The sequence below is a fragment of the Vanellus vanellus genome (assembly GCF_965231255.1).
Source record: "Vanellus vanellus genome assembly, chromosome: 13".
NCBI classification, from domain to species: domain Eukaryota; kingdom Metazoa; phylum Chordata; class Aves; order Charadriiformes; family Charadriidae; genus Vanellus; species Vanellus vanellus.
This window is the reverse complement of record NC_138918.1, coordinates 18,899,438-18,913,676: the sequence shown is the minus strand read 5'-3', so window position 1 is coordinate 18,913,676 and position 14,239 is coordinate 18,899,438. Positions and strand designations below refer to the sequence as shown.

Here is a 14,239-nt window from a genome sequence, read left to right as displayed (position 1 = left end):
AAAATAAGATGAAAAACGCTGGAAAATTGATTCTCTTTAACATGTATCCCCCCATAGCATTCCCTAAATCTCAATTTGAGACAGGTAAGCAAATTAAACAAACTAATGGCTAGCTGTCACATACCAAGGGAATAGAACAGAAAAATAATTGATGCAACTATTTAAAGGCAAGTACCACCATGTCTATTTTGCATATAAAAACAAAATGTGGGAAAAAGGGCATTTTATTATAGATCCAAACATCCCCACATGCGTGGAATTACAGGTGATTTAGCCTAGTTTTGCAAATGAACTTTCTACCAAACTTCATTGGAAATTTCAGGTTCTTCTGTCAGCATAAACACTAGAATTTTTCAGAAAGCAAATCAATGAACAGAGTCAATCTCATTCCTCTTTAAAACATACGTCTAACATTATTAGGAAAGTCTTTTCCTTATTTACTTATTAGCATGCAACAGGCTTTTTTTTTTGTAGTTAAATTGCTATAGTAAATTGTCTGAAATGTAACTCTACTACAAGAAAAATTAATCATGTTTGCGCATTTTGTGACATACTGCACCCCTGTATCATCAGCATTTTGCTGTTAACCGCAGTTTCTCTCTTCTCCTGCTACTAGTTCAATTTGTTCTGGGCACCCGCTATTAGAAAAACAGTAGTCTCTCAAATCGCAAATTATACTCACATCCAAATAACCCAATAATATATTTGCCAAACACTTAAGAAGTCAATAATTTGGAGTGGAAGTAGGATTAGTTTTTAAGTCCGCAAGTGATGGTATCAATTCTGAAACATTTAAATATTAGTTTACAAATATTGCTTATAGCTTAATAGCATCACAGACGTAACTTCACAAAGATATTGGCTCTAGACAGTAATTATATCCTCATCCTAATGTTGCAGTTAATGGACATACACATTTCAATGATAATTGCAATGCCTGAACATGATAATGTGCCTTTATTAGCAGCTACAAAATAAAGCTCAGTTACAGCCAAGTGCAGAACTGAACTATGCTAATTATTTATTTTTAAGATTGCCTGATTTGTGTTATAAAATTCTAAAATAAAATAGCACAGCACTTAAACCAGTGCTTTAATTGCAAAGATGTGATTAAATAATATCTATATAAAGATTCATGCAGGTTTTAGTTGTCATGAGTGATAAGCCAAAAGAAAGTAAGAATTGCTGTCTACTCCCATGAACTAAAATGTCACAGATCTAGCTTGCTTGGGTTTTGTTTGTTATTGTGTTTTTAGTTTGAAAACAGAAAAAGAAAAAATTCTGCACTAAGTACTTAAAGAATCCGTCAAAGTATTAGATTTCTTCAAAGGAAATCCAATTATTTTTCACAGGAAGCAAGATGGTTGCCACTGCAAGCCATAATCCAGAATTAAAAATAAATATAAATTTTTATAAACAATGGCACAATTAACCTAGCTTGTATAAACTTTAGGCAATTAAATAAGTTCAAATATTAGTTCAGGAATATTTGCTGAAAGTTCTTTCTGCTCATGGCAGGATAGGAAAACACAAAAGGAGGTCTGACATAGTAACATTTACTTGAGTAAATCTTCTCTACCTTCTCAACTTACTAGAAATTGCTAAGCCAGTCAAGAAGTCAGAGCCTCAAAGAGGAGAGAAATCAATATAATACACATACATACGAAGAAACGTTTTTTTCTGAGGACTATAACAAAAGCCCACAAACTGCCAATTCTTTCGTCCAAAAAACCTGATGAATTCTGAACAATGCGCTGCTGCCAGCCAAACTGGCAACTCCAATCCCACAAAAAGATCCTACACTTACAAGCACGAGCTACAGATTTGCTTAGTTTTGTGGTTGCCTCCATGCTGGAACACAAATGTTTCGTTCAAGAAACATTCAATGTTCTTATTGCATTTCTGCTCTTTAAAGCTTTGGAAACAAGATTTTTCTTTAAAGGTGTCCAATAATACAACTGTATTTGTCCATTTTGGTCTTATCTTTCCCAGCATTTTGACCATAGTAAATGCCGAGTGTATGTAAAATGCTTGAAATCTCTTTGACATTTAAGTTGGTACCTTGCAACCTCTTAAGTTCTGTAGGTAAGCATAATATCTTACTTGCTCTATTGTAAAGCTAAAAATGTTTAAAAACATTTCCCAAAAAGTCATTAAAAAGATTTCTTAGAATGTTTGCATCAGTTCTACAGATTTGGAAAAATCCTGCAGCACTTTGATCACCCACCACAATAATACCTCCTTATTTTGATTTCTGTACTAGCAATTAAATTCTATTTAACTCAATGTGGACCGTTACATGAATTTGGAGGCCTTTATGACCAGCACTATGCAGTGTTTCCCTCCCACCATTTATCTGGAAAAACACATACCTGTTGAGTTTGATAAAACAAACCCTGTTCTGCTTGTGACATTCCCTTCCTGCACATATAACCAAAGAGGGAAGGCTACAAGCTGCCTCAAAAGGGAAAGAATTTTGCAACAGCTGTTGAAGCTTTTCATCAGTACCAGATGGATCCAAACATCACTGAAGTCAATCCCTACTTTCTTTTCCTGTATGAACTGCAGGGAGATTGGATGAGCACAGTGTGGTAGCTATGAAACAGAGGAAAAATGAGATTTGGCCCAGTAAAGTGTAAAATACCAGCGATAATATTTTTCTTCTGAAACAACTGTTCTTCATTCTTCCTAGAATATGCCATAGAAATAAGTTGTCCCCAATTCTCACTATGCTGCTTCCTTAACAAACTCTAAACGTTAAACTTAAATGAGAGGCATTTCATGCAATCTGAAAAATATTCAGTTCAATTAAAAATAATTGATGCATGGCGAAATAATTCTTCCCAAAGCTGCTGTAAAATCTTCAAAAAATAAAGCTACTTAATAATTTTCATCTCCTACAGGCTAGAGAGAAGCATTATTGCATATTAAAAATTGGAGTGTGGTTTTCCCAGAGGTAAAAGAAAGTTATTAAAACAACCTATTTATTGTTGATATAACTATCCATTTGTGCTACACAAAAAGTAACAATTTCAGTACATTAAAAGAAAAGCTAATTAAGGCATAATTAGTATTTTCTATGTTTTGATAATTAAGGGTTAGTTGGCTATTTCTTTTCAAATTTCTATTTGATGTACCCCAGCAATGCCTTTAATGAGCAGCTAACACTATTGAATCCCTGATGGCTGAGGAGTTTAGTGACCACTACTACATTACTTTCATTTATCACTGCCTCTTTACCTATAAATTAAAGTAGCCCTGTAGCTATGTTGATCTACTTTATATCAATTTCTTCATCCATATCAGCTGAATATGTATGGCATTAACCTCATTTACTAGTTTGGAAAAGCTGAATTAAAATGAGATCTAATTTCTAGTGCACAGAACAATTTCAAAACTGCCTGCTAATTTCCAGCACCTGTCAGTGTTGTGATCTTCACCTCATTGTAATGAAATAAAACAGTATATATATTTTACAGCTCAGAAAAGGGTAATCATTCATAAGGGTTAAGATATCATTAATCATGAAGATGCTGGGACCCAGAATCTTTTATGAGACGCACACAGATCAACACTTCTACTTGCAAAGATCCCCACTAAAGTCAGTGGGACTGCTGCAGATCTCTGGGTCTTAAATTGTGTGGGGTGAAAAGTAGACACATTCTGCACTGCTACTGTTTGGTTGGGTTTTGGGTTTGTGGTTTTTTGTTTTTTTTTTTTCTTTTTTTTTTTTTCCCTAGGTCACACTTCTGTGTCTGCAGGCAATGTAATCAAAGAAATATACATATACTGAAGAAATATCAAAATAACATAAGTCAACAGAATACACATTACACATTAGAAGACAAACCCGTGTTCAGGGGTTAGATGGTATCTAGTTACATGCGCTTTTAGCTTTCAGCTACTGCAAACAACATATAGCAAGGAAATTATACTTTTTCCTCCCCTCTAAATGCACTGTAGTCTAAATTCTGAACCCTCCAGATATTTTTTTTATCATAATGCATATATACCTCATATATCAAGTTTAGAATTTAAAAGCTTTAAAAAGACATATAGATGCAATCCTAAATGTTTATACAGTAACTTCTTTATATTGATCACATAAGCAAATAAAATATGTACAGGATACAGTAAGAAATGCCATTTGAATCCCTTCACCCTACTTTATAATCGTGCTTCACTTTTTATTTGTAAAAGCTCTTTATGAAACATTAACCTATCGTCCTACTTCCTTCTTCTCTCTCTCCTGCCCGAGGCTGCAGCCCAGAGCCCACTCCCCAGACTCCTCACTGATGCACCCAGAGAAGGTGACAGCTCTATCTCTTCAGCTGTACGTGGGGCTGTTTCCCTGAAACAGAAGAGTCACAATTCAAACTTCCGCTTTCCTACCCCGGATCCCTACCATCCTGACTTCAGGCTGGGGCTGAAGTACCGAAGCATAGCATGCTGGAACACCTTGCTGCCAGCCAGCTTCACTTCTGGAGGTATCCTTCAAACTACTGCCACCTGGTACAGAGTTAAATTCCCTCCACACTTCTCTAAGCACATTCAGGGCTACTGTTTGATTAGAGAGAGCACAACAGGGAATCATTAATTGCTTCACAGTGGAGCAAAAGAGTTTACCCAAATGCATTTTAACAAAAAAATTATTTTTAATATACAAAACAAACACCAACCTTGCAAGCATAACTATTCTGGTTAAGATGGGTGGGATTTCTTAAAAATTGCTCCGCTTATAAAACAGAACTCCAGACATAACCTGTAATTAGGATCTGCTAACGAGCACAGCTCAGTCTCAAACACTTGCTACTTCTAATGTTACTTTCACCATGCTACCCCTTGTCTAACATATGAACAGGTTCCAGTTTTGACCTCTATTTTTCAGGAACAATAGTAAACTAAAGGGATAACTCTAGTTAAATAGCGCCACATGCTGTAGAAAGTAAACATGACAAGAGCAAAATTAAGATAAAATCCTTAATCTCAGAATGCCACAAAAAAACCGGATTGTAAATAAGTAACATGATAGACAGTTCTATACCCTAACCCTAAACCCTACTTAACACTTATTAATTACATTAATATTTTAGATGTAATTTCTTTCTCACGTGTAAAACCCCTGTAATTGTCCACTAAATACTTCTATTTTCACTCCCAAAATATTTAACCAAATATTTAACCAAAAGCATTCCCCCCAAAAACTGAAGATGCAAAGGAAGTAGACATTAAGAAGAGCCTTATTTCTGTATGCATACCTTTTTCAAGAGTACACTATTAGGATAAATCTTTATTGCACCTCAAGAGAAAAGTCTTGAGCCAAACCCATCTTTTTTATAAAATCATTATAAGTTGTGCAAACATGAAAAACTGAACTGAACATTGTTAAAAGTGTCAGGACTCCAGATTATGAAGATGTCTTAGTGTTAAACTTGTTTCAACTTAGAATTCTATCTTTAACTTAAGAAATTTTAGTAATTAACTTCGCTAAGTTGAATTTCCTATGATATATTAATTGGCAAAACAAGTTGCAGTTTGATTTACCCTTGGCAATCTCTCACTACCAATTAGCGCCAGCCAGAGAGCCAAATCCGCCCGCCCACACCATAAGCCGCCGGTCCAGCCTCTCCGGGGCCGTTCGCAATAAATGCAGTTTGCACCATGCTGGGGAAGGCTCCCAACTCCTTCTCTCGCTTTGTTTCCCCTCCAAGGACAAATCTCTGATGTGTTTGGAAGCAGGAAAAGGTCCTGGCTAACATTTTTATCCTTGTTTAGCCTCAATTAGTGTCCCCAGCGCAAAAATGTTGAAATCTATTATCCGTGTTAACGAACACGCTCTGCAGTAACACAAGCAGCAGATCTAGAGATCTGGTCTACCTGCCACAGCAAGGTAAGAACTTGCATCGTAATTCGTGAAGCACCTCCTCATGAAGTGATAACTCTGCTTTAACCCACCGTATAAAAGGCAGTTCAACTTATTTTTTGCACTTGCTATGGGAAGTTAGGCAACTTAGAGGTCTCACCAGATAGTGTCTCTAAGCTGCAGGCTACGCGGTGCAAGTCCCACCTGTGGCTGGATAACTAAGACAAGACCTTCCTTAGCACGGATAAATAAGGAGTGAACTCAAGTTTTGAGCTGGAAAAGGAGTCAGTCTCCTCTGCCAACTCTCCATGTTCAAAGATAGTGTAATTCCTGTCACTCTTAGTACTCATATTCTTTTTCCTTTTAAAATGGCTGTAACGAGTTACTGGAAACATGCCAGGCTAAAATAAAACCCTGAAATAAAAGAAAAATTCCTTATCAGTGGTTGATTGACATAACACACAATACAAATAGGAGGGCTCACAGCCCCCCTAAGCACGCCTTGCACTGGCTAAGCCAGAGCAAACAACCATGACCATTTATAATAGTCTTAGTAGGAAGCATGAGATTAGACCAGCAGGACTTCTGGTTTATTCTGTACTTTACGGAAGAATGAATTAAGTACACCTGGACATAAATCAAAAGCCCCCAGAGCATCTTGGGTAGTACGCACCAGTAGTCCATTACTGGTACAGTTAAAGAGCTTTCCCTAAGTCTTCCTTCCTACAAATTAAGACAATTACAGCTTCTCTTTCCCTTGAACGGCACTGAAAACATCTGATCACCAGCTTTTCTAACACAACTCTTGGCATCCTTGATTTTTGTCCCACCCCAATATTCTATTTACTCAAGCAAACCAAAGCCGTACCTTTGCATCTTATTTGTGTTGTCGCACTCTCTCATTTGTCTACAGTTTTCTTAAAAGTGTGGTGCCCAAAATCGGACGCATTATTCCAGCTGAAGCCCAGCTGGAGCCAAATATTCAGAACAGCGTAAGAAATTCCAGCACCTGACACAATATTCCTTCCACTACATCCACAAAGACATCGTATTTTTCTTGTGTGCAAAACCAACGCGTACTGTTGAGTTACCCCTGCTTGCAACACACTCGGCTCCGCACCATTTTCTGAATTAACACTGCCTGGTCAGAGATTTCCCATTGGGAGATATAAGTGGGAATTTTCATTCCTGAGCATGCTTGTTTCACCAGTATTTTAAACTTCCAGGTTATTTCTCCCGCTTATGAAGACCTTTCTGAATTCAAATCCTGCCCTTTGCGATCGCATTTCCTCCCAAGTCTAGTGTCACTTGCAAATATAAATAAATAATCGTATAGCTGTTGCTATGTTAAGAATATTGCAAAGGAAAAGTCTCATTCAAAACAGCAATGTTTCCTCTAATAAACAACATGTGTTTGACGTCAGGAATCTGATTTCAATGCAATACTACACTAGTTACAGCAGTGGCTATCAGGGGCACACTACAGTCATGCTTAAGCTACCACAGATAGAAGCTGAGGCTACAATTTCAGTAAAGCACACTGTAGTGCTTTGCCAGCCAATTTATTTTCTACTACCCTGCCAGCATCCAAATCAGCAATATGCAACAAAGAGATAACTCTATGAAGGCTAAGTCATATCAGCATTAAAAGAAAATGTGTCTTGATAGACAAATAGATATTAATAGCGCGCTAGAGTACCAGAGAACCCAGTCTAGTATTCAACAGAAATATAATCTATATGTTAATTCAAAGATCTATCTGATGCAAAAGAGATGGTATCTTGATGTGTTATTTTTGTATTGGAAATGTAATGGTACTAAAAGTATATTACAGTGTCATGGAAGAGATCTCCAAGGTTTTGCTAGTCTTCCTTAGACGGCAAGCCTCAATGGACTGTTTAGTAAGCATGCATTAATTTACCTAGCCAATTTTCTTTTTCTATAATGAGTTTGCTTTTATTATCTGCACATATTTAAGAATATGAGTTAATTAATGAACAAAATTTGTGTATTTATATAGAAGACTTGTTCTACAATTTCATTAGACTATTCAGCCTTCTCTAACGACTGTTTTTCTGTATGCAAGCATATGATCAAATAGAGAAATATTCTCAAAAAATTCTTTCAACGTGGCTGAGTGTGCAGAATTCCCATTATCTAGTCTGTAAATAAAACAATTCAAGCACTCCTGAATACTTATATAAATGGGTATTAGCTTAGTCATTTGATATATGTCTGATTTTTCTGCTTCCAAGTGTGAGCCTTTTTATTGCATATTTGTAGATAGCTGCCAGCAAGACACAGTATCAGAGGATTTACAACTGTGAGGGTAGAATGCCATCTGCTGCTATACTTGCTGCTACAGCAGGAGAAAACAGGAGAATCATACAAGTGCTGCCTTACGCCTTTGTCTTAACTATAAAATGTATACAAACATCTCATTTTGTTTTATTAAAAGTTAAAAAAAAAAAAAAAAACACCAAAACTTGGAGCTCAGATGCCTTTACATACAGCTTTTGTTGTAAGATCTGGTAAAATAACCTGATACAGACCACAGGATTCTATCAACACAAACGAGAGGCTGTTGGATCAGACCTCCTAGAACAAAACAAAAAAGAAAGTGTAATTTGCCTGCAAACTAAATTATACTGGTGGATAATGTAATCAAACCATAACAAAAAGCACACTTTGAAAATACATTTGCAATGAACTATGGAGTTGTTAGACGGGGGCTAGAATTTAGAGATCCCCCTTGAACTGTTATGCACCAGGAAAGCCTTGCAGAATTCCCACTTTCCCAGTCTGGTTACATACAAGACACATGTCATAAGCAAAGGCAGTATATGGAAAATGATATATTACCAGTTTGATTCATATCCACTTATCCAGGTGGGGGGAAAAAACCAAAACTCCAAAACAAAACAACACGAAACCATTTTCTTAAATTCATCCTACAGTTTTCCCTCATGTCCTTCCGGTAAAAGCTAATTCTTTCTGTTCGAAGTGCTCTTCAATAAATCAAATGAAAACACTAGCCAGCATTTTTCTCAATAATTAACCATTTAACCTTCCACACACAACGCAATCACAGAGGCAGTCTTACAGTTATTCAAAACACATTGCTGAGCTGGATAAATTCATATGTATCGAATTCTGGCGTAGCTGGCAAACGTTCAAGTTTCGCATTTTTTTCTACTGACAACGGAGCTCCAACTGATTAAGTATAAATAATGCACTTCAGTTTTTTGCACACTGCTTCGCCCACACACAAACACTTCTTCCAGCTTTCTAGAAGGATGGACATAACAAGCTTGGGTATACAATCTCCTGTAACAATCTATTATAGCATACAATACATTGATAGTGTTTCTCCACATAGTCACATCTCAGTCAGAACATAAGGTGAAATCAAAACCCTCAAAAATCAGACAGAAAGAAAAATAACCTGGGAATTACAACTACTGTACAGCCATGTTGCCTTTGCATTGCCATCAGCAGGAGTTTTGCAAATGAAAATATCAGGAGCATGAGGACATTTTACCGTGTACCTTCTATTACTTAGCATTAGAGCAGTGCACCATATTTAAAAATAACAAATCAGCCTTGACAATTGAAAGGAACACATTGCTTTCATGAAAAAGTAATTCAGTATGGTATAAAACTTTATTTTTAATATTAAGTGAGGAACCATTAGATAAAGTTGAAGTACAGTTCAAACCTGAAAGGCTAAAAGAATTCTTGAGATTGGGCCATTCACCAGAAAGCAAGGATAGAGTACTCCACAAGTAAAACCACATCTCAGTCACTGTCACAATTCTTGCTAAAGATTTGCTTGGGGCTCCAACAGAATTCTTTCAGTCTTTCTCAAGATCAATTGATCTCATCTTACTGACATTCTCTTTATAACATCTATATTATGACTGTCCCCTACAGTTAAGGTGAATTAACTGCTGCTTCTTCAAAAATGCATCTTACTTTTCCCTCTTCCCTATTTAAAATGCAGAAAAGCCAAGTAATGTGAGAAATACAGTGGAAACCACATAAATGAGTAACTGTCAAAAGAACAGGACTATTAAAAGAATAAATCTTGTGTACCCAGCTGTGAAATATAACATAATATAGCAGAACCCAGCTAAATGTTTGAAATAAAAAATTGAAATGCAAAGTAACCTAAAATTGTTAAATGAACATAGCTGTTAAAATATTAACTCCTTGCATGCCAAAACTCAAAAGCATACATGGTAGGAAGCCTGCTCACATGAACACCACATTAATAAGTTATCCATCTATCCATCTCTCTCTCCACCTAGCCAATGAGCCCCCAGCTAAGCTCAAGAGTTTTTATGCATAAAATATATCGGCAGATCAATTTGCGCACAGGCTTTCTGATTTCACATGTTGTGGTTTACAGCAAGTATTTACCTTTGAGGTGTGCTGAAGCTGGTCTCCCACATACGTTTTACGGAACTGATCCAAGAACCACAGAATTGCCAGTTCTACCTTTTCATTACTAGACTGTGGTAACTGGGCATCCATCAAAGATATCAGCTGAAAAACTCTTAACGACAGGAAAAAAAAACATTTTCAGGACGAATGGTCAAATTAAATGATATTGTCACAGCTAATTTCTTCAGGAACCCATCAGCCACTTTTTGTTTGCCTAAGTTTCTTCTAGGATTTTGTTTTGTTTAGATCCTAATTACGCTAATTGACCAGTAAAAACCATAAACATAATGCTTTTCTAATTACTTTGTGACTTGAAATTTTCTCGGATACGTATGTTATACCATGGTGAGTTTATAAATTTTTTTTTTTTTTTTTGCTTTCTTAGATGATCAATTCCATGATGAAAGAAACAAAGGCATTTGAGAAGCATGGGTCGCAAACTGCAAGTGCAAGATAAGAGCTGTTCAAGTTCCCTGGAAATCGAAACTTAGAAATCAGTTTACATACGCAGTATCTAATGCACTGTCTGCCTCATTTCTTCCCACTTCTGTCTCTCCAAAAACATCTGAACAAACATGTATTTTCTGACCTAAATCCTTACTTGGTGTATATATATCTCCATATTACCAGGACTGATTTCAAAGAATCAATTTCAGCCTATGTCAGCTAAGAAAATTTAATACTTTTTTTTAAAGGAATATTTCTTTTAATTAATTTCCTGCATTATTCTGCTATCTATTCCTTGAAATCCTAATTCCCTAGCAATTCAAAAAAATTATTCTCACCTTTTGCCAATTCTGAAATATATAGTCACTGGATTAGAAGTCAGTAGCTACTTCATCTGTAAGCCTGTATATTAAAACCTCTCACTTTTAATAAAAACATAGTGGAAGACTGCTAACACCACAGAGCCCCAGGGTAGATTAGGAAGGCAAGAAACAAAGGAAGAAATGTAGAGCTTTTTATCCAATTCTAAGTTGTATGCCATTTTTCATGTGTTAGCTAGTGGATGTAAACAACAGGATCAAATATGCGGGCCTTTTTTAACAATCCTTGTTTTTACCCACAAGTATAAGGAAGCGTTTGCCACACACCTTGTGTTTCCCACAAGGAATACATGGCATTCACAATAGTCCCTAGCTCACCTCTTGCCCTAAAACTTGCAAGAAGACGACTCTAGCACACACATTTTTAAATCTAGAGCCTTCTTTTTCACTCCAAGCTCTAGTGTAAAAATAAGTCTAAATTTTCAATGGTTAAACAGCTGTTCCTCTGCACTTCTTCACCCACAATAATTAACGTAAAGGAAGTAGTGCAGAAAACAATAGCCATAACTCAAAACTAATAAAATTAACACTTGATACAAGTACAATGCACAAATTATAACAGGTAGCTACATGGGCATACCTAAACACAGCTTATAGTAAGAGACTTATTTGCCTTAAATATTCTTCCCTTCCTCTGAAACGTAGTTTTGAAAGGATAGCCTTAACGACTCCTTCACTGCTTAGGATGATGAGTCAAGAAAGATGAAAACTAATGAAACAGTCTCAATCCACAGAAAGTAAGTACAGTCTTTGAGCACCCACCATCCAAGAACTGGACAAAAATTGAGACATTTAAATTCAAAGTATCTGCTGATACTAAACGTCATTAAAAAAAAAAAATAAAGAACTTAAAACAAGCACTACTTACCGACAGGATAATTCTCCATCCATGGCATCGTGTTCATCAGTACTAGTGTATGTTAATCGTCCTCCCACAAAAGTACCCACAAAATAGACAAGCCATGCCAGACGTCCTAACATTAAAAAGAAAGAAGAACAATTAATGATCGTAAACCATTATGCTAGTAGAATACATTTCCATAAGGTATCAGCAGTTCTATAAGGTATCAGATTGTGGAACGCTGTCAAAAGAACGGTTAAGTTTCTGTCTTTACCATATTTAAAACCTACCCAGAGAAATGAACCAACAGAAAATTCCGAGCAGAACTGAGAGATAAACTAGAACAGCCTATTAACCTGGACATGCTTATAAATAAAACACAAAAGAATTAACCTAAATACAAATTAAGCAAACTCAGCCTGGTAAGATGAGATACACAATTAATCTAGTATCCTCACTTGCCTGCCACAAGTTACTTCAAGGCACAGAACAATTTTATCTACAGTGGTGCTGTTACATCTACTTATCAGAACATTAGGAAGTAATTGAGACTCACTACACTCAACTTGTTTCTTAGTTCTTTTTCAAATAAACAATTCTTTGTAATATTAAACTACTATCTAAAGTGATTTGCACAAAAGAAAATAGATCATAAATCAGATATATTCTTCAAGAAAAGTTTGTGAACTATCACATAGTTTTGAAAGTCTCTGTGGGCTGTTTTCTAAAAGGGTTTGAAAGACAGAGGTCACCCATTTCAAGCCACGCTGTCACGCTTTCTGATCTTGCGGATTATTTAGCTGACAAGTTTCCCCTAAAGCATTTATAGGATCCACTGGCAAAGTCCTTATCAAGTACGATGTACGGATGATAATTTCTGTAAAGCTAAGGTTCCACAAATAATTCCTTCGGTGTGTGTATGTACTGTATTTTGTACTCAGGGGAATTTTTTTGGCCTCTCTCTGCTGGAAAATCATTGCCATGTTGCAAAACCTGGATTATTTCAATCTCTCTGGCACATTAAAGTGGAATATTTTTAAATTTGACGTCCTGATACCTACTCAAGCCACGCAGATTACTACTTCATCTGTTTAAGCTGTGAATCCAGTAACTAATGGTATTGTCTCTCAGGAAAGATGCAGTATTTTTCCCTAAAGTAAGATCAAAACTAAGACCTGAATCGCAAAGCAACATATAGACCTGTTAAAACTTTGGGATACTGCTAAAGTTTTCTTCCTCAACTGAAATGCACTGAGACTATAGAACAGAAAAGCTACTTGTAGACTCCGATCTTAATTTGGCAAAATATACTTTGCAATAAATTAAAATTATTTGCTTGAAAATAACAACACAGCAAAGACAACTTGAAAGAGTTTCCATGTCAGTTAAATCAAGTCACAAACAAAGCTTCTCAGTAAGTGAGATATTTACATAAACTAGTAGATGTCTTGTCCTCCTTGCTAGGACTTTAGCAACTGATGACAGCGTAACTTACAAGAGTGAAGACAATAACCTGATGAACAAAGTGTCTTCCAAACACATTTTGAAGTTTAACATAAAGGATAAACTACAGATAAACAAATGAGGTCACATAAAATACTGGTTTTCAGTCATAATTTTAGATATTTCTACATACGTATCAGAACATGCACAGTATCTACCAGAAGTCTTGAGGTTTTATTTCATGTTTGTTTCAAATCTCTGATAAACTAGTCTTCATTTACATAACATTAAACTTCGCTTGATTCCCCTCATGTTTTGCATTGTTGTATTTTGAAAAATCCAGAACTGAGCACTGAATGCTCTACTTCCTAAGCTCCTTCAACCAGCAACAATTAACAGTTCTGAGGTATTCCAGTACCCTTACGGTCTCAATCTGGAGACTACAGATCACAAGTACTTCTGTTTCAGTCAGAGGTGTATAGTACAGTGTGCTCTATACATAAAAAAAATGTTGAAATCAAATAGACATGAAAAGATAGTGCAGAGTATGGAATAACATGCAGATGATTTCAACAAAAATACAGAAAAGCATTCAGGTTTATCTTAAATCTCAGTCTTATTTTAAATAAAATACCACACAAATATGTAATACTGTCTGAAATTTGTAACAGAAAACACTTTGTGACGGGGAACAAGTGTTGACTTTTGAAACAAGACAAGGTATATGAAGAAGATCTCCAAATATCTTCTCATATTGTTCCTGTTCCACTACTAATAATCTTGAAATATCAACTGTCCTACAACCAACCTACTTCCCCA

General features: G+C 36.0%; 1 protein-coding gene across 1 annotated transcript in view; it reads right to left on the bottom strand.

The window, feature by feature from the left end:
• RANBP17 (RAN binding protein 17) overlaps nt 1–14,239 on the bottom strand; it is a gene marked incomplete at its 5' end in the record, with an annotated part of 160,550 nt that overhangs the window by 123,099 nt on the left and 23,212 nt on the right. The window contains 2 exons of the mRNA XM_082490223.1: nt 10,286–10,421; nt 12,005–12,110. Coding sequence (XP_082346349.1) covers nt 10,286–10,421; nt 12,005–12,110 — 242 coding nt within the window. The remainder of the gene's footprint in view (nt 1–10,285; nt 10,422–12,004; nt 12,111–14,239) is intronic.